We start from the raw sequence: 21,075 nt of genomic DNA on the forward strand, positions 1-21,075 counted from the left end.
ACGTAAAGGCGGACAATTCGTAGTGATGCGTTCGGATTCTTCCTTTATTTCCTTGTCTAGGTTTCTCTCTGTGGATCTGTGGGTATTTTTACCTGCACCTAAATACCACAGTGCCGCCTCCCCCTCGTCCGCGAAAACGGAAACGCCCCCTTCTTTTCTTGTTTCCCTAGTCTCTCTAGATTCGGCGATCACCTCGTCCATGTCACTTCTTTTTGTGTCGTTATTCCACCACTTCCCATGCGTCATTTTTCTTTTGTACCCAATCCCCTTTAGCCGTGTGCGTTTCTGGTTACAGCGACGTAATCGTCCCGCTTTTTTTCTTGTTTGACAATCATTGCAGCTTTTGCCGTATACTCGCGGTCCCAGTCGTCAACATTTGAGACGGCCCGGAGTTCTTGCCATTGTTTTTCCATTGTTCCAACCTGTCGACCGGGAGACGGCGTCTTAAGACAAACTGTCAAAAAGTTACGCCACGCCCCGCGTCCGTTTTTTCTCTCGCTTGAGAGGCTGCAACATACCTATACACTTCTAGATGTAGCAGTCCTCTTGTGCCTGTTTCTCCTCTCGAAGGAGAGGTGCGATGGTGTTCGATTTTCATCCTAGGGCATCACCCCAGCGTCAATTCCGTGTGCTTGTTCTGCGGATCCACAAACGTCTGGGTGTATGCACACCTGGCGACTGCCAGACTGGGGTGCTGCACACCAGGTGTGACGTTCCTCACTCACCTTGTGTATATCATTCTCGTGTTCAAAGGACGGGGTTTCACGACAGGAGGCGCTTATTGGGGGGAGAACTGGAACGTAGGGCTTGAAAATGTATGCGGACGCCGCGTACTCCGTCAATTTTTCTTGTGTCTGTCGTAGAACACCTTTTTCCCCAGCGTGGATAGGCATGGAAACCCGGTTCCAGAGAAGTTGGTCAGGTCGTCTGTCCCCGTGCGGCAGTTGTTTCAGATTTCTTCTGTAGCGGTGCATTCCCTACACGGGATGTGGTTCCTCAGCGCACTACACAACTGAGCTGTCAAATAGTGGGCTTCTTTTTCTCTCCCACCCGCCGTCGTTCACCTGCGTTTCTGTTCCAGGCTGCTTCATACGTTCATTTCCACTGTGGCGCAGACCTGTCTTGTTCTGTGGAACGTCGGAAGGACCAATCTGCGCAGACTGGTGTTCATCCGTTTGATCCGTTCCTTCCGTCAGTTCCTGCTCGGCTGCTGCCGAACGGTAACTTTTTCTCGGTGGCCGTTTGTTCAGAGCCCTCTTGGCGTGTAACTGGGGAGCAGACCCCGGCTGGTGCGTGGTCGGCGGCAGGCATTTTGTGATTTCGCTCGATTGTAAATCCGGTCGGACTGCACCGGAGTGTGCTTTTCGAAGCCATCGAGGTAGAGGCGATGGTACTTCAGCGGAACCGTCGCCGCCAGAGGAAGAAGAAAGGGCCGGGCGGAGGCGCGGCGCCCACTGGGGTGATGAATGCAATTCCTGCGGCCGGCAGGGATGAGTCAGCGAGCGATGTAAGCGGGGGAGGCATGAGTAGCGGAGGAGAGGAAGGGACGCATGCAGAGGGCGTTTCCCGGGTGCTGTCGGGAGGGGGCAGCGCTGGAAGCTGCGGGTACCACGATGATGATCCGTCATTCTTTTCTCCTGTCTCCAGTTCCGTCCATCCGCCAGGAGGCAGCTGCCAACCGGGGGGAGCGGATCTGTTAGGGAAGCCACGCTCCTCTCTGGGAGCTCGACAGTCCAGACAAACTCATGAGATGCGCAGTTCAGATGGCAGTTGCGAAAAGCGCGACTACAGAAGTAGTGGCGAGGAGATGGAGAGTGACGGGGCAGGCGAGAGGGGACAGGAAGACGAGGAGGGTGGAGGGACGGAATGCAGTGTGACGGAGAGCGACGGACAGTATTCAAACAGCGGCCGCGATGAGGATGACTATGATAACCCTGGACACCGCAGTGATCCGGAAGACGTCGATTCGTCGTACTCCTCGGAGGGCGAAGATGAAGACGGCGATGGATACGATGACGAGGACGGAAGCAACCCACCGTTGGGTATGAGTGGGGACGATGAGGGAGACGAATACGACGATGATGATGGAGACTCTCTGGATGATGTAAGCCCTCAAGGCGCGAGTCCTGGCCTTCCGTCCAAGGGCGACAGCTGTAACTCCGGCGGAGTTTCCAGAGACACAGAGGGCTCAGGAACAGAAGGAAGTAGCTCGGCAGCCCACGGAGACGAGACAGGAGAGGTGGAGGACGAGACCAAGGGCAATATGGAGAGCGACATGTATTTCACAGAGAGTGACGATGAAGATGCCAAGGAGTACCGAAAGGGCGGGTACCACCCCGTCAAAGTCGGCGAGATCTACAACCGGCGCTACCGCATAGAAGCCAAGCTTGGATGGGGCCATTTCAGCACTGTCTGGCTTGCCACGGATCTTCAGTAAGTCACACTCGACTTTTTTGCAGAGTCGATTCGTCCAGAGTGCGTTCTTCACGCTTGGGAGTGTGCACGGCGCAGTGGGACGGGGCGTTTTCTGGTCCTTTTGTTTTTGCGGTCTGCTCATTGGTTTACTCACGCAGCGACTTCAGTCCCGTTTGTCGCTCTGCATGCCTCTCGAATCAGGTGGCGCCGCGTTAGCGCGCCTCGATCTGTCGGTAAAGCGGTTGCCTGGACGTGTCCGTCTCTTCGTTTGTGTCCGGGCATTCTTTGACTCGATGGATGAGATCCGTAGGTGTCTGGGCACGTGGCTGGTCGACGCGTACACTGCGTGGAAGAGAAGAAGTCGTGTGCGAATCCTGCGCCCGGCGTCGCTCTGGGAGTGGCATCCCGTAGCGGCAAGAAGAAAAGGAGTGTGCACGCGCTTGCGCTTCTTTTTCTCCCATTCTGGTGTGCACGCCTGCAGATCGTCACCTTTGGAGTACGTGGCAATCAAATTCCAGAAGAGCGCCAAACACTACACAGAGGCCGCTGTCGACGAAGTTCATCTTCTGACTGCCGTCAAGGAGGGAGTGAAGAACGCAATATGGCGCGAAGCCTCCAAGGGCTACAGTGTACGTCGACCTCGCGGGGCAGGGGGGTGGAGCAGAGGGGGAGAGGCGAAGGGGGAGAAATCTTCATGCGCACAAAAAAAAAACACGGGATGACCCTTTCTCTTCACAGCATTCGGTGCTGGTCGCATTGCAGATTTCGTTCGAGTTGCAAACTGAAGGCAAGGGAACCCTTTGTTTAGTTGCAAAGCATTTTGTTCTTCCTTTCTTGTTTGTGTCTCCATTCTGTGGGTTTCAAAATCATTCTACTTGGGATATGTGGCCCTGCCCCGTCCGGAGAGCACGGAGACTTGAGGGCTCAGCCACGTGGTCGTGGCTGCTTACCTTTCGTACCGCTGAAAAAATGTTCGAATTCCAGTGGCAAACGCGCTACATGTGTTTGGCATGTTTTGTGTTGGGATTTAAGTGCCATGGCCAAGCTCGCAGATATGTTTATGTGGACTGCATGCCGCCAAAGTCCCAGAAGCGTCGTAGTGGTAATTGCTGATCTTTTGGGAAGAGTAGCAATCTGAAACACGTTGCACACAAAGCGCAATCATCAAAAGGCAGTAGACTCACGTGCGGATCCTCAGTGACGTGTGTTTTTTGTTTGATCCAGGAAATCGTGAAGGAGAGACTAGCGGAAGCGAACCCGATCGAGACGAACAACTCGCGTCTCCCTCCTCCGCCGCTCTCACCGAACTCGTCGCTAGCTCCCCCACCTGTCGTGGTTTTCAAAGAAAAGTTTGCGCATACTGGCCCCAACGGACGCCACATGTGTCTCGTCTTCGAAGTCCTCGGTAAGACTTGCGTCACTGTCGCTCCTGTCCATGTGTGCAAACGTTTCCTACGTATATGCATATATATTTATATATTTGTGTCCGTACATCCACACATGCGCGAGTGCAGATCTGTGTGTAGTTTTCAGTGCCGCCCCTCAATTTGTCGGGGAGTTGGGGGGGTGACTCACACGCGGCGTGTTGCGGGTGTGCACGCGCCGTCGCTTTCTGGCAAATCCTTTTTTGCGTCTGTGCAGGGCCGAACTTGCTGTCGCTCATCAAGCGCTTCAACTTCCGCGGGCTGCCGATGAACCTCGTTCGGCGCGTCGCGACGGACGTTCTGTACGGCCTCTCGTACCTCCACGACGTGTGCGACATCATCCACACTGACTTGAAGCCTGAGAACGTGTGCGTGTCCGCGTACCCTCTCCCGCCTCCCTTGCCGCCGGCTACAGCGACGTCGGCAGTTCCCGGGGTCTCTGCGCCACTCACTGCAGAAGACAAGAAGCGGGAGCGGCGAAAGCGGAAGAAGCAAAACCGGAAACAGCGGAAGAAGGCGCTCGCCGCCGCGCTGGCCGCAGCAGAGCGCGAACAGGGCGACGAGAAGGGGGACAGGCAGAGTCTCGCGGAAGGCGACGAGGACGAAGACGAGACCGAGGGCGCAGAGAACGACGCACACCAGAATGCGGACGAAACGACAAGCGCGACGGCCGCTGCCAAAGACACAGAAGAGAAACCAGAGGAGAAACGCGATGCACCGCCTTACGTGAAAGGCAAACTCCGGCCGAGTCGCTCCGACCCTTCCCTCCTCACGTCGTACACAGACAGCATCCATGCCGTTCAAGGGACGCTCAACAGGTAAGAACGCGTGGGGAGCTGTGCACACGTCCCCGCACACGGCTTTATGCACGCATGCGCACCTGTATGTATAGATCTGGGATAGGTGCGTAGGGGAGTAAATCCGAATTTGAAAAAGAAGTCGCAGGGACGTCGAAAAAGACTCAATTTGTGTGCACGTGAGCTGCCGATACGTTCCATTGCCTGCCGCAGTGCACACGCTGGTTAGGATGCCCAGGGAGCTTGTGTCTCTGTGGAACGGTCGATTTCGAGCAGGGGAAGCCACATCGAATGCGCCTTACCAGCCTGCGCAGGTGGAGCTGTCCCATCGCGCAGCGCTCACACGCGGCGAACACGCGTTGGTGTATCGGGGAACGCGAATGAAGAGGGGTCTACCTGCAGGCGCCTCAATGCAGGCAGTATAGGCGTGCGTCGCGTGCCGGTGCCTGGCGAACTGTTCGTGGCCGCGGGTTCCCGATCCGCTGTGTTCAGGCACATGTACAACTACGTGGGATACTCGCAGTTCCGCTCGCCGGCGGCCTACTGTTGCCCGCGTTCGGGGCGCCGAGTCATGTACTGGCTGCCGATCGACTACGACGAGAAGGAAAGGCAGTCGGAGGCGGACGACTGCAACCCTGCCGAGGGGTCGAGTGGAAAGGCGGAGGCCGGCGAAGGCGCGAAGAGCGAAGGCGCGAAGAAGGGTAAGCCGAAGACGCAGGCGGCCGAGGACGGAGATAAGTCGTCGTCTGCAGCCGGAGGGACGACGGGGAAGAGCGGCAAGAGAGGGACGGAGCACCAGCAACTTCCGCTGCTCCACGATGACCTTTTGCTGCATCCGGCGGCAGAAGGCATCTACGCCAAGCAACAGAAAGCCGCAGCCCTGGGCGGTTCGGCCGGAAAGGACGGCCAGGGCGCAAGTGCGGCGACGAACGGCGAGACGGGCGAGAGCAACAACGGCGACGTCCTCATGTGGGGGCCGTACGTGAAGCTGGGAGTCGGCGAGGAGCCGCCGAAAGAAATGACTGTCGTCAACACCACGGAGGGGCGGATCTGCATCAAGTAAGGCCACAGGGGGTCGGGAAGAGAGAAGGGCTGCGACGGCGAGAGGGGAAGAGAAGGCCTGGAGCTCGGCGGGGGAGGCGGCGAGAGACCGGAGCCGGGACGAGGAGGGCGACGTCAGGACAGGACTCAGGATGAGTGCGGGAGAGAGAAGAAACGGAGGGTGCAGTTACAAAGGTCACTCTGAGGAAGGCGAAAAGGCCCAGTGGTGGCGAGCAAACGAAGCGGTTTTAAGTGAGAAACACGGATACGAGACAAAAGGCAAGGAGCTACGGAGAAGGTAGCGCACGAGGCAGAACGCCCGGGGAACGAGCGAAAGAAGGTACCATTGCGTGTTTCCATCTCCTTGGGGGTTCCTCGCCTCTCTCCGTTTTTGTAGGCCCCTGCCTCCCTCATCGTTCGTCTTCGAACAGCCAAATGCGGTGTACAAACTGTGCGACTTGGGAAATGCTTGCTGGGTTCACGAGCACTTCACGGACGACATTCAAACGCGGCAGTACCGCTCGCCAGAGGTACGACGCTGGGCAAGTCAGAGATCCCTTTTGCCAGTGTCGGTCTTCGCTTCGTCGTCCTCGCCTCCCGTTTTGTCGCTGCAACCCCTTGTCTTTCTCCTTCCTGCATAGTCGCGTTTCCTGCCTTTGCTTCGGAGAACGTGGCGCGTTTCTCTTCAAATCACCAGCCTGCATGCCGTGTCGCGCTTCCTCTGCAGATCTCTAGCCCTCTTTTCTGGCCACACTCTCGTTGCCGCTGGGCCCCGTGTTTTTTACCCGTGTACCCCCGGTTTCCCTGAGGCACATGCGTCTTTCAAAGGTGTGCGCTTCGCAACTTCATCCGTGCTGCGCCTTTCCAGTCGTGGAGCTGTCTCCCGCCTGTGAACGAGTGCGTGGGTGAGAGTGTCTCCGGTATCTCAGGTCATCATTCGAGCAGGGTACGACTGCTCGGCGGACGTCTGGTCGTTCGCATGCATGCTCTTCGAGCTCATCACGGGGGACTATTTGTTTGATCCAAAGTCTTCTTCAGCCTTCGATCGAGATGAGGACCACCTCGCTCTGGTAAGAAACTTCCAGGTGTGTGCATCCATCACGAGTGTGCCGCACACACTGAGAGTCTCGGCTCTCGCCCCGCTTCCAGCCTGCATCGAGAAACGCCGTGTGCAGAACTCAAGTCTCATGTGTGTATATCCATATATATATGTATATATATGTATGTATGTGGTAGATTTGTGAGGCAGCAGGAGAGATGAAAATTGAAAGCGGAGTTAGACCCGAGCGCAGCTGCGGTTCCTTCTGTTCAAGAAAGACAAGTCTCCCCGGTGTCGTTTTTGGTTCTTGACCCTCTCGTCAGAATGCAGCCTCTCGTCGTGGACGCGGGGTTTTCTGTGGGTCTTTGGTCTCCCATATGCAGTCTTCTGTGTGCATGTTTGTTGTAGATCATCGAGCTCCTGGGCATGTTCCCCACCGATTTTGTGGGCCGCGGGCGGCTCTCCAGTGTAAGTACAGACGCCGTGTTGCTGACTTGCTCTGAGCATGCTCAGACACGCCCGGGGCGCTGCGCTGTTGGGGAAGCAAGGGCCCTCCTGGGTCTTTTCTCGACCGGTTTCCATGCCCTTTCTGTTTTTTACAGTTTCAGTCCCGGGTCCTCTTTGATGCCTTTCTGTGTGCTGTCTCTTTGACTCCGTCTTCTTCGTTGTCGCTCGGTAGACAGTTCTGGCAACACACACACAGCGGCGCGTCTTTCTCGCCCCTCGTTTCCACTCGTCCGTGTCGGTCTCCGGTTCGACTGTCCCTCCGGTCGCTTCTGCATTTGTTCCCACTTCCTTTGTCCGCTTTTTCGCTTTTCGCTATCTCCTGCGCTGGTGCCGGGTTGCGCGCGTTTCGGCTGTATTTCCTTCTCGAGCGGGTGGTTGCTGGTGCCTTTCACTTTCAGAGATTTTTCCGGGGAACCACCAGCCAGTTGCGGCGCATCCAGCAACTCCGCTTCTGGCCGCTCGACGCCGTCCTTCGGGAGAAGTAAGTCCAGGGTCGGCCTGTCTTGTTATATCCGCTCTTTCGCGCGGTTCGAGTGTAAACCATGTCGTTGGAAGTTGCCTTGCGTGCTTGGGCTTCCGGCCCGCGAACGGATCCACCCAGTACACGGGCCCTTCGAGGAGCTCTTTGTTTTTTCCTTTTCCCCGTATCTGTCCCTGTGCCGTCACTGGCACATGCCGAGGTTCGCGGCTCCGTCTCCCTCCTGGTTTCTTGCTCGTGTTTCCCTTCCTCACGCGTCCTGCCTCTGGACGCGTCCACCGGCTGCTGCGTTCGTCTTCGCCCAGGTACCACCTCCCTACCATTGAAGCAGAGTCGCTCTCGGATTTCCTGCTCCCCATGTTGGCGATTGATCCGCGACACCGACAGTCGGCAGCCCAGATGCTCCAGCATCCCTGGCTACGCATGCGGACGATGCAGGACGAAATCGTTTACGCGCAGATGGTACGCGACTTGAACACACGCTTCAGAAAACGCCAAGGAAAAGGCGCGAACCTCGGAGCCGCAAGAAAACAGGAACTGTGCCCGTGTGGAACGGCCACGCTGATGCGGTGTCTCTGTGATGTACGGAGCCGATATAGGTCGGAGCTGACATGTGTGTATCCGAATTCTCCCGCATGTGCATGCGCTTCTTGTCGCAATGTAGCGACTCATGTAGGAAGGATCCGTTCCATCTGCTTTTTTTTCGCCCCTCTCTCGAGAACCTGTGACCGCTCGCGCTTCGCTCTCTTTTTTTTCTCCGGATTCTGCGCACGTCACCAAGTCTGTTTAGCGAAGGATCTTAACCCTCCCATATATATGTATATATATATATAATACGAGTATGCGTATTTACAGGTATAGATTGATATATGGTGATGAGTGCGTGCCGAGTGGGGCAACTCTTGGCTCTTGTGTTTTCGCATCGCGGGACAGGGGAGGGACGAGACGAAGGAGCGACCGGGAGATGTCGCGTTCTGGCTCCGCTTGAGCAGGCGGGCGGGGCACTCCCACAGTGCTGTCCGGCTTGGTGCGTGTTTCTGCAGAAACGCAACATGCATGTGAGCCATCCAGCGATCGACGGCATCTTGCAGCACCCGCCGGTGGCCGACGAAGAGGAGGGCCTGACGCGCCCCCGTCCTCGAGGCCCCGCGGCCGCCGCGCATGACGCCCTCTCGGCGTCTCTGGTTTCCTCAGGAGCGATCGACGCTTCCCAGGCGGCACTCGCAGCTGCGCAGCAACACTTGACGGGGCACCACTTCCCGTACGAAAGTCTTTTCGCGGCCTCAGGAGCGGGGGCTGTGGGGGGGCTGGATCCCGCGTCTGCTGCAGCTAATGGAGGGACCCACGTCCCTGGAGCAAAAGGGTAAGCTTTCAAACCCTCTCTTTTTTTTTGAGAGCCAGGCCAGAGGGAGGTCTCGTGGGTGCGCCGGCCTTGTATCTCCCGCAGTGTCTGTACGGCACATTCCTGTATGGCGCTGTCTTTGCTGCCGACGCCGTTTGCACCGCGCGTCTGCTCGGGTGCTCGGTGCTAGTCCTAGGTAGCGTGGGCGGTGCGGGTCGTGGAGTGGCGCCGTCGCCTTCTTCCTCCATGACACAGGCTGCGTTCACCTTGCGCCGCTCCTCTGAAAGGGCCAGGGTTTGAGAGAGGGAAGCCTGTTTGTCATAGTCTGAATCTTGTTCAAAAACAAGGAAGGAATGAACCGACGTCGACGGGCTGGTCCAATGCGAGGATCAAAACGTCCAAGCGTACCTGATCTGTCCTTTCTGCCGGCTGGCCGGTGCTAGTGTCTGTGGCCTGAGGTGCGTGCGCCGGGGCAACCTGCCGTCCGGCGTTCGGTATCGAGACTATCTCTTGTGTCGCATTCCGGTGTGTCGTCTCTCTCTTTTGAGCCGGGCGGTTATCTTTTGGGGTGTCTCTTCTCCTTGTTTTGTCTGCAGAGCTGCCGCGACGCCGGCCACGACGCGAAGTTGCGGAGGCGTGTCTCTCCCTGTCGTGAGTGCGGCGTCTTCTTTTTTGACCGGAGGGGCTGCGGGAGGAAGCGCCCGGGCGGCCTACGCCGCGAGCGCGCTTGAGGCGGCGGTGGCCGGGCTGGTGTCTTCCCCCTCCTCGTCGGCCCCTGGGACAACGGCGTCTGTGAGCGCAGCCGCGAGCCTCGTAGTCTCCGGCTCTGCGCGTATCCCTCCCCATCTGTCTCCCGCCATGGCGTTGAGTCCCCATGGCGCCCAGGCGCACCAGACTTCTCCTGTGTCGCCCTGTTCTTCACTCGCTTCTCACGCAGCTTACCCTCTAAGTGGAGAGAGCCAGGCGCGGGCGCAGCAGCCGGCGGTCGGCCAGTCGTCCCCGTCGGCAGGCGTTCGCCCAGCCGGAGGTGCGCCGGATACAGCTTCGGCAGGGACAGGAAAGGGAAGTGGAGGCGTCAGCGCGACTGCGTTCGTTGGCGGCTCTCCTCTGTCCAGTTCCGCGTTCCATCACCTCGCTTCCCACGACGGGTCTTCGTCGCAGGGTGAAGGGAAGTCCGGCGGAGGAGGCAGCCTCTTCGGACAGCAGTTGCCGCAGCAGGAGCTGCAGCAGCTTCTGCTGTTACTTCCGCCGGAAAAACAACAAGCCCTCCTACAGGAACACAGTGCTGTCAGTGGGGCGGCGGCCAGCAGAGGTGTGGAGACTTCCGCTGCACTACGAGGAACAGTGCCGCTAGTAAGTCAAGAACCTGGGCGTTTCTTGCCGAGGCAGGATCAGGCTCCCGTTCCTGCACCACTTCCTTGGACGTGAAGTGAGATGCACACCACGCACGCGTGACACGTGCGACCGTGTGCGCAGGCCTGCCTGCGGTGGTGGGGAATAAAGCATCTGTGTAACGTTTCTGAGACGGCTGATACCAACTCCCGGATACGCAAGACGGTTCAGGCGAGCTGCTGTATTGATGTCGGCCGCGTGTGTGTGGGATTTTTCAGGACGGCTTCGACCAGGCGTTCCTCGCGGGACGGGTGGATCCACCGCCCACGACATCATCGCCTCCCAGTACACCGTACCCTGTGGGGAGAAACACGGGTATGAGGATTCCTGTGTCGGCGCGGCCGTCCACCAGTGAACATGCACACGCATCCGGCGACATTGCCGCTCTTGCGTCTGCCAGAGGACCGACGGACATAAGGAAACACGACCAGGAAGCCGAGGATCAGTTGGGTAGCCCCAACAGCCGGTCGGCATCAATGAAGAGACGGGAACAGCTGCGACAGCAGATGCTTGACGGCGTCGCCTCCTCCATGCTGGGTGCCGATCGCCACGCGCTGATCACCGACGAATTTGCAGCCATCCGCCCACAACACTGCACGTCGCTGCCTCTGGGAGCAGCTGGCGACGCGTGCGCAAACAGCAGCGGCATTTTAGGGTGCGTGTTCTTTTCGCCCACAGGATGCGGGAACAGCAGCCGGTGAAGGGGAACTCTCTAGCTGTGCCGGGAAAGTCCACCCGTTGCGGCAGGAAAGTTACAGTGCGAAATGCTGCGGGAAGGGGGACGTCTGAGCTAAGCAGTTCTTACGCGTGTGCTTCTGCGTGTCGTCTTCAGGGCTTGCGCAACAGATGTCGACTTTCCGTCAGATGTCGACTTCACTCAGCCGGGTTTCCCGTTGACACGAGATCTGGCGGGTTCGGACGCTCGAGGAGCTGTCCACATGCTTCTCGGTGGAGCAGACGGTAGATGCCAACACCAGGGAAGTCGTAGCACGCTTCCGAGCAGTACGGCGAGTGGAACGTTCCCGTGGCAGATTCAAAATCAGCAGCAGCTGGCCAGTGCTGAGCTGCTTGCTGCATTGAAGCAGGAGCAACGGGCCGTCAGCAGTTGCTTTTCGTATGCTGGGCTTGGCAGTAGTGCCACGCCTGGAGCACAAGTGAAACCTGGTGGCGGAGGCGACTTGAAGCAGCAGCTTTCGTACGGGTCATGTACGGCGCAGCAACTAGCGCAGACAGAAACGCCCGGCGTTGACTCCTTTGTATCACAGCATGCACAGACTGCTGGAGGAGGCAGAGACAATGCGTTTTCTGGAGCGACAAGGAAGGCTGACGAGAGAGGTAAGCAGAGAGCCAACTCGTCTTTTGTACTGAAAATTCCATGTGGAGTATGGCGTGGCCTCTTAGTGGGGGATGACATTCATGAAGGGAGGTCGTTGAACAGTGCTGTGGAAACGTGCGGACGGTCATGGTAAAGCAATATCTTCTAAGCCTGAAGGTAGTGAGCGCTGTCATGTGTGGTGCGTAATGCTCAGGGTGGCAGGCCAGTCCAGCGGGTATGTGCCAGCAATGGCGTCCAGACTGTTCGGGCATCAGTTTCCATCAGTACCAGGCACGTCAGCAGCAGATAGACCAGATAGTGCAGCAAGATGGAGTTCAGCGCCAAATGCAGCAGCAGCTCCACGAGAGAGATCAACGAGAGAAGCTAAAACAACAGCTTTTGCGTCAGCAGGAAGACCTCACACGCCTCCTCGGAAAGGCACAACAGCAATTCCAACAACAACAGCAACTGCAGCAACAGTGACGAATGTCTGTGTGCGCTGGGAATGCCTAGTTTGTGCGATGCTCAGTTACGAGGTCGCTGGTATATGCCGTGCCACAGCAGGGGAGAGTGTCTTAATCAGGGGTTGATGCCCCGATTGTTCCCGGGGTGCGCTCTGGTTGTGGAGGCAGCTTTGCAGGAGGTCGCCGGTCTGTCTCAGTCAACGTCCTCTGGAACACCTCTCCTTTTTTCGCTCATGAGTGCGCCCTGCCGGTGTCCGATACCTTTTCGCGTTGTCCTTCCGTTCATTGCTGCTCCACTATCTTCTCTGGTGTTGCTTTGGCGCTTCCGTTATTGCCGTGTTTTTTTCGATCTCTTCTCCTTGACTTACTCAAAGCTCACGGTGCAGCGGCCGTGCGTGCCGCTCAAGCGTCGGGAAACCTATGTGAGGAAAGAACTCTTTATCTAAGATCAGCAGGGGGACATTCATCTAACTGCTAACTGTGCAGTTTTTTGTCTGTCTTCTTTATTTCACCTTTAGCGTCAGCAGCTTTTCAATTCCGCCAGCGGCTGTCGCCGAGGAATCATTTTAGCAGCGCTAACGTTCGTATGGTTCTCCAGGCTTACACGAATAGTGGACATCAGATTCCTTTAGTAGACGATTCGTTTCCTACATACTCAGAACTACGGACCACGGGAATTCCCATAAACACAGCTACCCCTCTCTCGATACTTCTCTGCAAAAATGTGCTACTGGGAGGCGAATCATGAACCTGTATCAGGGATTTTAGTTACGGGTTCTGGACCCCATCCACTCTAGAGTCTAAACCCGTACCTCTTCCTTAGCAACCGCGACCTGCATAAGGCAGTTTGGCATGCACATCGGATGTGGATGGAAAGAGGAGCTTCGCTTCTCACGGGCGCAACTGTTGGAAGCTGACTCAGCGTCTTCTCCGCTGTTTCAAGAGCTTCTGTAACGTCTATAGCAAGAGGCATCTATTGCGTAGGAGACATGCAGCATCGAACGGGAACCCTACCGGTGCCCTCGATCTTCGCAGGCAACGACCTGCACAAAATTTTTGCGCGTTAGTATAGGGCTGGCCCATCGCATGACCCTGTGACCCTACAGTTCTTCTGGCTTTGCTTCGCCAGATCGAGGAATCTTGTTCTGGTGAATGCCTAAATGTTTGTCAGGCAGACGAGTGGCTGCACTGATCCCAGTTACCTTTGAGGGGTGAGGCGTTTCAGTACGTGGTCCCTCCGGTATCAGTTTTCGCGCTGTATTGCTCCAGTCTTACGGTTCATCGTTGTGGCACAACCCGTTTCCACTCGCCTGCAGCGTGGCCTTCTTCTTCGCCCTTTTTCTTGGCTGGAAATAGCGACTAGTCAGCACTGTAAGAACGAGCGAGGGAGTGGAACAGCGTACCGGCTGCGAGCTCCGCCTCTTCCTTTACTTTAACGGCATCAACAGGCTTGCCATGATTGCGCTTGTGAGGGCACGCGCCCTTGCATGCTTTGCACTGGTGGACGCGTGAGTTTCGCAGGGCCCGACCGTGTTCCGTCTTCTGAAGAGCGTGGGCGCACATCGAGTAGAGGAGAGCCACGGTAGCTACACACACGAAAAGTCTCATGGTGGAAAAGGGGAAGAAAAGGGCAAAGCTAGAAGTACAATGCGCTTTTTGTTGTACGCGGCCTTTGTGCAGCAAGTGTCAGTCACACAGCAGACCTTACCGGCAGCAGTGTACGGACACTACTCCGTCCCCAGTTGACAGCTGACTCGGACCGCGCAACCGAAAAGCCGTGTGCCAGCGCTGCAACTCGACACTGTCACGCATGCGCTGGTGGGTAGCAGCGTGTCCGTGCGACCGACTGTAACACAGCCTGAGCTTCAAGTACCGTTTCCCCGCTAGGCTTTGGTACCTCCTTTGTTCCATTGTGCGCCTTAAATTTCCGACGTGTGTCGCCAGGGAACTTACCTTTGAAGACACGTGCAACTTTTTGTGGTATGCTTTGCAGCCTGCCTCTTCCAGAGACGACGTCTCTAACAATCCCGTGAGGCGTACACCTCAGATGTTTTAAGCCGTGGGTCGTCGCCGTTGCTCTGTATGGCACCGACGGTGAGCCTGGTATCTATTCAACAGCATGATGCAACGCCAGTTGACAGAAATCGCGCGAATTTGCCGTACCTTTGAGATGCGGTGGCTCTTGCGTCCCAAGTCTGTCTTTTGAGCCTTTCCGGGTGTCAGCCACAGTGGCTCAGAGATGCGGCTCGATCCTTGTAGAAGAGCGTCTACGTCCGGGTTAGCACGTCGTTGTTCGGGCACGGCGGTGCCAGTGTCTGCAAGGCTTCTGGAAACGATGGCCCAGCAGGGAGGGTTTTGCCAGCCTCCAGGCTCTCCTGTTAACGGTAAGGACCGGGCGTCCTTAATCACAGTTTAGTCTGCCGTGTGTTACGCTGTCTGCTACCTCGCAGCAAGTATATATCAGTATCGGCGGAGGATGTGTCGTTGCTTTGCTGCCGTTGGGAATCTCTGGAGTCTCCCGTTTTGCTGGCACTGCGCTGGCAGGAACTGCGCATTAGGGTGGTTTACTGGCAATATTCGTTCGACGCCTTGCCCGGCTCGGTCTCCGCGCGGTTCCTACATCAGTGAACATGGGGCTGGTGGCAGTGTGCGTATTGTTGACGTGATTTGCCTTATTGCGCCACCTCAAGAGCGTCGAACATGGATATTGGATTAAGCCGGTCGTGTTACAGCATGGAATAGGCTCACGAGCGAAGCTGTGTGTGATGTGCGGGCACAAGAGAACAACTACTGCGGCGTTTATTCTGTCTGTCAGGAGCACCACCAAACACAATTTACGTTCCACTCATAAATCAGACCATCAGGCGGAACCGCATTGTAGAAATTCCTGAGATCCACGTAGTTGAGAAACTGGTGCCAAAGATACAGGTGCAAGATGTGATTCGAAAAGTGCCTCGAACTGACATTCAATGGGTAGAGAAGATCGTCGAAGTCCCTCAGATCCAGGTAAGAACCGTCTCAGGTCGAAATCTCAGCCCGAATCACCCGTCGTCTCAGGCGTATATGGAGGTGCCCATGTGCTGCGTGTTTCTGGCGACTCTTCAGGTGATTGAAAAGATCGTCGAGGTCCCCCAAATACATGAGATTCGTCGAGAAGTTCCTCGCGTCGAAGTCCAAGAAGTAGTCCATAGGGTCCCACGGTATCACGTACAAAACGTAGAGAAATATGTGGAGGTCCCACAGATCCAGTATGTGGAAAAATATGTAGAGGTTCCACAGATCCAAGAAGTAGTGAAATATCGGGTAAGCATGTTAATTTTGGTCGGGTCACAGTTCCTGATTACCCTCCTCAAAGTGCGACTGTACAGCGTCCGGCTTGTTTTAACATTATGGCACCCTTTTTGCGCTGGTGATGTTCAGGAGAGAGTCGAGATTGTCGAGGTCCCCGTCGAGAAAATCCGTGAAGTCCCCCGCATTGAGGTCAAGGTTGTTGAGAAGATTCGCCATGTTCCTGGGCCGATCGAGTACATTGACGTCCCTCAGGAACGCATTATTGAAAAACCGATCTATGAAACTATTGAGAAGATTGTGGAAGTACCGGAAGTGCATGTGAGTCGCGTACAACGTTTTCAGGCTGAACTCAGCAGACGACCCGACAACAACTTGACACAGAACCAGGCAGCCTGACACTGAAAAGAGAACTCTCTGAGTAGCCGACGTTAGGTGCGTCCCGCTTTCACTGGTCTTGTCGCATGCTGTGAACTTTTGCGTGCAGGATGTCGTAGTGGAGAAGCCAATTATGGTGCCGGTTCCCGGACCTGAAGTAGAAGTCCCCGTTGAAGTTCCTGTTTACTATGACGTCCCTGAGTACTACCCGGTACCTGCCAGGGTCATCCCGGTTGAGAAGGAGAAACTCTACGAGAAGCTAGTCGAAGTGCCAGTGTAAGTACTGACAGTATGGAGTTTCGATGGGCGTCGCGGGAACATGGGACGGCATTCGGGATTTGCTCGGCCGGGCATAACTTACGTTCAGTCTTACATCTGTTTTTTTTTTCGCGCTTAGGCATGTTGCCCAAGAAAGCATCAGGGTTGTGCGGGTTCCACATCAAGTACCAGTTGATGTTTACAAGGAAGTTCCGGTGCCCCGCTACGTCGATCAAGTTGTCGAAGTACCCGTTCAAGTCCCCGTCCCGCAACCGCCCCCGATCATTCATCCAGTCCTGCAAAACGTAAGCTGACTAGCAGTGTCGACTACAGGACAGCAAACTGGCACCAAATCAGCGTGCAAGTACCGTTCCCAGAGGACTTGTAAACGATATGCCTTGTGCGTCTGTTGCAACTTGTTTGCAGCAAATAATTGAAGAGGAACCGATCTACGAGCAGGGGCCGCCTCGATATATTTACGAGACGCCGGTGTGGGCTCCTCCTGTGTACGACAGTTCATCGCGTCCGCCGCCTATCGAAAGTGATCCATACCTACCGCCAGGTGGGTTTGCTACTGCGCCCCCTCATGTCCGGCCTGCAGCTCAATCAATGTCACATGAGTGCAACAGTCAATCTTCTCCTGGTTTCCAGAAGTAACTGGAAGTCCTGAGGCTTTCTGTCGTGGCGAGAGATTCACCAGTTATACTAGCCCCAAGCGATTTACGAAGGCAGCCCGAGGGCTTATCCCAGTGCCCGGGTTTCACCGATGTACCCGCCTACTCACTAAAACTCTCATCTTGGTGTCATATTTTCCGAGGAGTCCGTAGGAAACGCGGCAAAGACGTAACTCTTAGTTGTGTCCCCCGCAACCCTTCAGATATCCTTGTGTTACTAAAGCCAATGAATGGTGCCGTTATTACGCATGCGAACAACTGATTCGAAGTGCCTTGTATTAGGGGGCATACAGAATTGGTGGCTCATGACGACTGAACAGATTTGGGTTTGAAGGCATCTGCGGTAGAGGGTTGTGGTGAGCCGGTGTGAATGAGGCGGCTGACCACTGTATGTTCATTAAGATTCTTGTCCACTTGTCTGGTAGTTTGTCAATTTGTTGCTATGTTAGCTTTTCGGATGTCTGTGAAAGCCTTTTTAAATCGACTACCTACCTTGTTTCGGCTGTCAAGCACCTGAAGGGTCCCAACCTGTTGGTGGGTCTGCTATCCGTCTCCCCACTGCTGCTCCAGCAGGCAGGCACTGGCTCAAGTCTAGTTTGTATCTTTACCCGGAACTACTCACACCCTGAGCTGTGACAGACGACTGGGGTTTCGGTCAGGGAAGCGTTTTCCCGAGAAGCAGTGATTTAGCTGGGATTGTCTGTTGCACACGCGAGGATGTGCCACATCTCAATTGAAGTCCAATCGATCAGAATGCAGGCTTCTGGGTTCTGCACCGCCGCGATCCTGGAACACTCACAATGCTTCTAATGCCATTGTTGACAGCTTTGAAACTGATAATCAAATGTAGAAACACTGCTCGACCTAGACGCATGAGAAATAAATATGGCTAGTGGCTGAAACAGTCAGTTGGTGTCGTGACCACGTCTTTTCGCGGGAAAATGAGAGCCAAATACGAGTCCCGCAACGAAGTATGCATCAGTGCTGAACGGGTTTGGCTGCGAATGAACCAGGGGGTGGTTTTTTTGTGAGACGGGGTAAAGAAGGCGACCCCGGGCCATCTGACTTTTAGGGGCAACGACTGACATGGCGAATCACAGATTTCGGTACCGATTCTGAGGGAGTGGAGGCGGCTGGCCACCTTCCATCCTCACTGCACGCCAATGACTTGGTCGCCAGAATGATGGCGCTAGATGTTGGTGCCGCAGCGTGGTGGCAAATCCCTTTACCTGGATGGAACACTTAGGAAAAGGGTGTTGCCGGAAACAAATCGAAATGATCGCCCTCAGTTATCCCTTTACTTGTGTCCGCTGGTATGCAGCGGTCGGAAGCGTGCCTCTAGCAGCTGCTTGCATCATGTGCAAGGTTTAAAGGGGGCTCTGACGGTTCTAGTGCGGGGGTTTATCGCTCAGGGAGAAATTTTGCTGGGGCGGCAAGGGTTCAGATAGGCGCATCTGACGCATTGTCGTGTAGGCGGCTTTTGACGTGTACGTACTGTACGACAAATTTACCACTTTCCTTTTTTGCCAACAGAAGTTTCTCCTTCGAGATTTCTGACTACCAATCGTGAGACCTTTTAACCGGAAGACGCCTCCTAAAGATGAAGGTAGTGTGCGAGTCACAAGATGCACGAGCACAGGCCAAAAACCTGCAGCAGATAGCTCCTGTTGAACACGTTCTTGAAGAGCACGTGCTGAGGGTGATCGGCTGGTTTGCTGATCGGGACGTCGAGCATCTTACTTGCCTGACTAAGGCAAGCCAGACAGAACGGCTGCGAAAATTTGGAGTCAAAAAACTAACTTGGGGTGAGTCAGCATCAAAGGAGGAGAAACGGTAACTGGATTCGAAATGGGTTTCTGGTCAGTCCTCTCGCTACTGGACCAGATACATGGCCTCCTGATGAGTGTGAGTTGTTTCCTCAATGGATCCATTCTTTTCCTTGCAAATTAAAGCACGCGTGACCAGAGTCGTGCGGCAACGCAGCGGGAGCTATTCTACAGATTGGTTAACGTGTTTGATACACAGGCACAAGTCAACGTCCAGTTGCAGGTGTGTTTGCCTTGCTTCAGAATCACTTTCTCAGAGGCTCACGTAGCGTACAGCAAATAGTATCCTGGCTTGAGATCCCGCGTGACTGTCTTAACGTTTTCGCCTCCCAAAAAGGTAAGGCACTTCCTGCGAGGACATGTTTAGATATATAAGGTTCGTTTCGCAGGGCTTGTAGCTGGCATGCTGACCTTTTTGAAAGGGTCCCTAACGCTTGACTGCCGCAGAACAGGTCAACGCATAACCAAAACAGCACATGGCTAAAGGTATTTTCATCGAGAAACGTCACAGGGACAGGGGTCCTTATTTCGGAAACTTTGTTGGAAGTCGACAAGATTGAATCGCACGCGAGCTACATAATTGTCGTCGAGAAAGACGCAGTTTTCCAAACCTTGTGCGAGCAACAAATATGGAATGTAAGAGAACGCCACCTCTTATCGACACAAGCGTCGAATTTCACAACCCGCAGATCATACCATGTATCCTGATTACGGGAAAGGGGTTCCCAGACTTCGCAACTCGCAAACTGCTCCGACACCTTCAAATGTCACTGAACATAGAAGTAGGGAGTTTCATTCTGTCTGCGCTCAGTCATCTCGCTGAATAGGAAGTCGTTTCAGTGCGGTTATGTGGGGGACTTCGATCCGCATGGCATCAGCATTTTCCTGTCGTACCAATATGGCAGCAAGGCTTTTGAGGGGCCACTGGTCAGATGTGCAGTTTTGCACTGGATCGGCTTGTGCTCTGAAGATCTCAAGCAGCTGCCCCTGGATGTCCGGTTGTGCCTACTTAACCGTGACAGAGCGTTGTTAAAAAGTCTGCTGGTACACCCGAAGATACGTAATTGCGAGAGGCTGAAAGAGCAGTGTTTATTCATGATGGAGCACGATACGAAGTTCGAGATCGAAGCGATTACCAGTTTAGGCTTCGACTATCTTGCTCGCTATTACATTCCGTCGAAAATCCTCAAACGGACGTGGATCTGACAGGCTACACGCTTCATTCAAACTCTTCCTTTGTCTCTCAGTGGAGAGCCAAACGCCAGCGCCCGCCATTTGACACGAGACCTTGCATCCTGACGAGATTGTCTTGTTGCGTGAAATCAACGAGCTGGAAAATCGCTGAAGCCCCACTCTCTGATATCAGTCTAATGTATGCCGCTTTTTTAAACACACAGGCAATGCTCCTGGATTCAGGCGGACATACCACTTTTGCTCCCTTGTATCGATCCACCCTGTTGCGCGAACGCCCAGCGACCGCGATGTAGTGTTCGGCACACGCACTTTCCACGAGAGCCGTTTCAGGTGAAAGTGGATTGTGGCAAGACCTTTCGGCCCGACACAGACCCAGTCTCTGAGCCACTCCACCGCATCTGCGCGGTATTGTGCGACACGCTGCTAAATAGAGTGACCTTCCCAGCGAGTCATTAGCCACCAGGACGCACCATCCAGGCAACTAAATTTGCAGTTAAACTCACCCTCACCGGTGTCAGAAGAGGCATGCCCAACTGCATCTGCGGAAACCAGCGATGGAGAGCGGATTGCATGAGAACTATGTTTACCAGCAACTCACCATCAAGACCGCTGTTGCATGACAGGTACGCCCTCACTGCACATGCGGATGTGCACAGTAAAAAGTATTTTCTCTCCGACGGCCAGCACGTTTCCCATCTTCCATTGGACTGTACATTGTGTCGGAACTATGCTTGTTGAGAAGCTCTACTGAGTGGCGCTTTTCTTGCTGTCTTTGTGGCGCAACGCTGTGCATAGGGCACCGCAAGGTTGGAGAGGGCCATTTTGAGCGGCCCCCCTGAAAGAGAGAGTAGCGGAATATATACTATCCTAGACGCGGGCGAGCAACTACGGCAGCGAAAGGCATGAGGGGGCAAGTGCTCTTGCAACAGAGAAAAGTTGCAGCTTCTCTCCGGTAACAACCCAACATTTCTGTTTTGTGACTCCCCATTCCCGATGACATTGTCCTGTTGTGTCGCAGATAGCGGCGGGATTCTGGATGCAGCGGCCGTTTTATTTTTCTGTCTGCTATCCTTGCCATGCAGCGGCACAGCGGTGGTGTGAACAGCTCTCTTCCGAAGGGATATCTTCCTCTGGTTTACTCCTTCCGTCTGCCACTGTGTTCCGTCAAACGCACTTTGCGCTGCGAATGTGCGGCTTCTGTGCGAGGACAGTACTCCGTGGAACCTGCGTTTCCTTTTACGAC

The 21,075-nt window shown here is 55.1% G+C and overlaps 4 protein-coding genes across 4 annotated transcripts; 3 read left to right on the forward strand and 1 right to left on the reverse strand.

Moving 5' to 3' along the window:
• Positions 1 to 1,387: 1,387 nt before the first annotated feature.
• NCLIV_007880 (gm10776, related) lies at positions 1,388 to 12,233 on the forward strand (the record flags this gene model as incomplete). Its single annotated transcript, XM_003880299.1, has 15 exons — positions 1,388 to 2,433; positions 2,897 to 3,044; positions 3,640 to 3,820; positions 4,057 to 4,657; positions 5,129 to 5,695; positions 6,075 to 6,207; positions 6,607 to 6,747; positions 7,125 to 7,184; positions 7,622 to 7,704; positions 8,007 to 8,163; positions 8,745 to 9,064; positions 9,640 to 10,396; positions 10,654 to 11,090; positions 11,268 to 11,770; positions 11,965 to 12,233. The coding sequence occupies 15 exons, from the start codon at positions 1,388 to 1,390 to the stop codon at positions 12,231 to 12,233; spliced, it is 5,403 nt and encodes a 1,800-aa protein (XP_003880348.1).
• Positions 12,234 to 13,014: 781 nt separating this feature from the next.
• Positions 13,015 to 13,822, reverse strand: NCLIV_007890 (conserved hypothetical protein; the record flags this gene model as incomplete). Its single annotated transcript, XM_003880300.1, has 7 exons — positions 13,015 to 13,047; positions 13,110 to 13,171; positions 13,229 to 13,257; positions 13,319 to 13,359; positions 13,417 to 13,469; positions 13,525 to 13,560; positions 13,618 to 13,822. 7 exons carry the CDS (start codon positions 13,820 to 13,822, stop codon positions 13,015 to 13,017), a joined length of 459 nt encoding a protein of 152 aa, XP_003880349.1.
• A 727-nt stretch (positions 13,823 to 14,549) lies between these two features.
• On the forward strand, positions 14,550 to 16,795 carry NCLIV_007900 (pv1h14125_P, related; the record flags this gene model as incomplete). The annotated part of the gene is made up of 7 exons (XM_003880301.1): positions 14,550 to 14,598; positions 15,030 to 15,220; positions 15,320 to 15,517; positions 15,635 to 15,823; positions 15,990 to 16,156; positions 16,278 to 16,443; positions 16,565 to 16,795. The coding sequence occupies 7 exons, from the start codon at positions 14,550 to 14,552 to the stop codon at positions 16,793 to 16,795; spliced, it is 1,191 nt and encodes a 396-aa protein (XP_003880350.1).
• A 1,617-nt stretch (positions 16,796 to 18,412) lies between these two features.
• On the forward strand, positions 18,413 to 19,844 carry NCLIV_007905 (uncharacterized protein; the record flags this gene model as incomplete). Its single annotated transcript, XM_003880302.1, has 8 exons — positions 18,413 to 18,617; positions 18,677 to 18,717; positions 18,802 to 18,861; positions 18,915 to 18,975; positions 19,028 to 19,090; positions 19,150 to 19,274; positions 19,328 to 19,420; positions 19,470 to 19,844. 8 exons carry the CDS (start codon positions 18,413 to 18,415, stop codon positions 19,842 to 19,844), a joined length of 1,023 nt encoding a protein of 340 aa, XP_003880351.1.
• Positions 19,845 to 21,075: the final 1,231 nt, after the last annotated feature.

The sequence above is a fragment of the Neospora caninum genome, chromosome III, assembly GCF_000208865.1.
Source record: "Neospora caninum Liverpool complete genome, chromosome III".
Taxonomy (NCBI): Eukaryota; Apicomplexa; class Conoidasida; order Eucoccidiorida; family Sarcocystidae; genus Neospora; species Neospora caninum.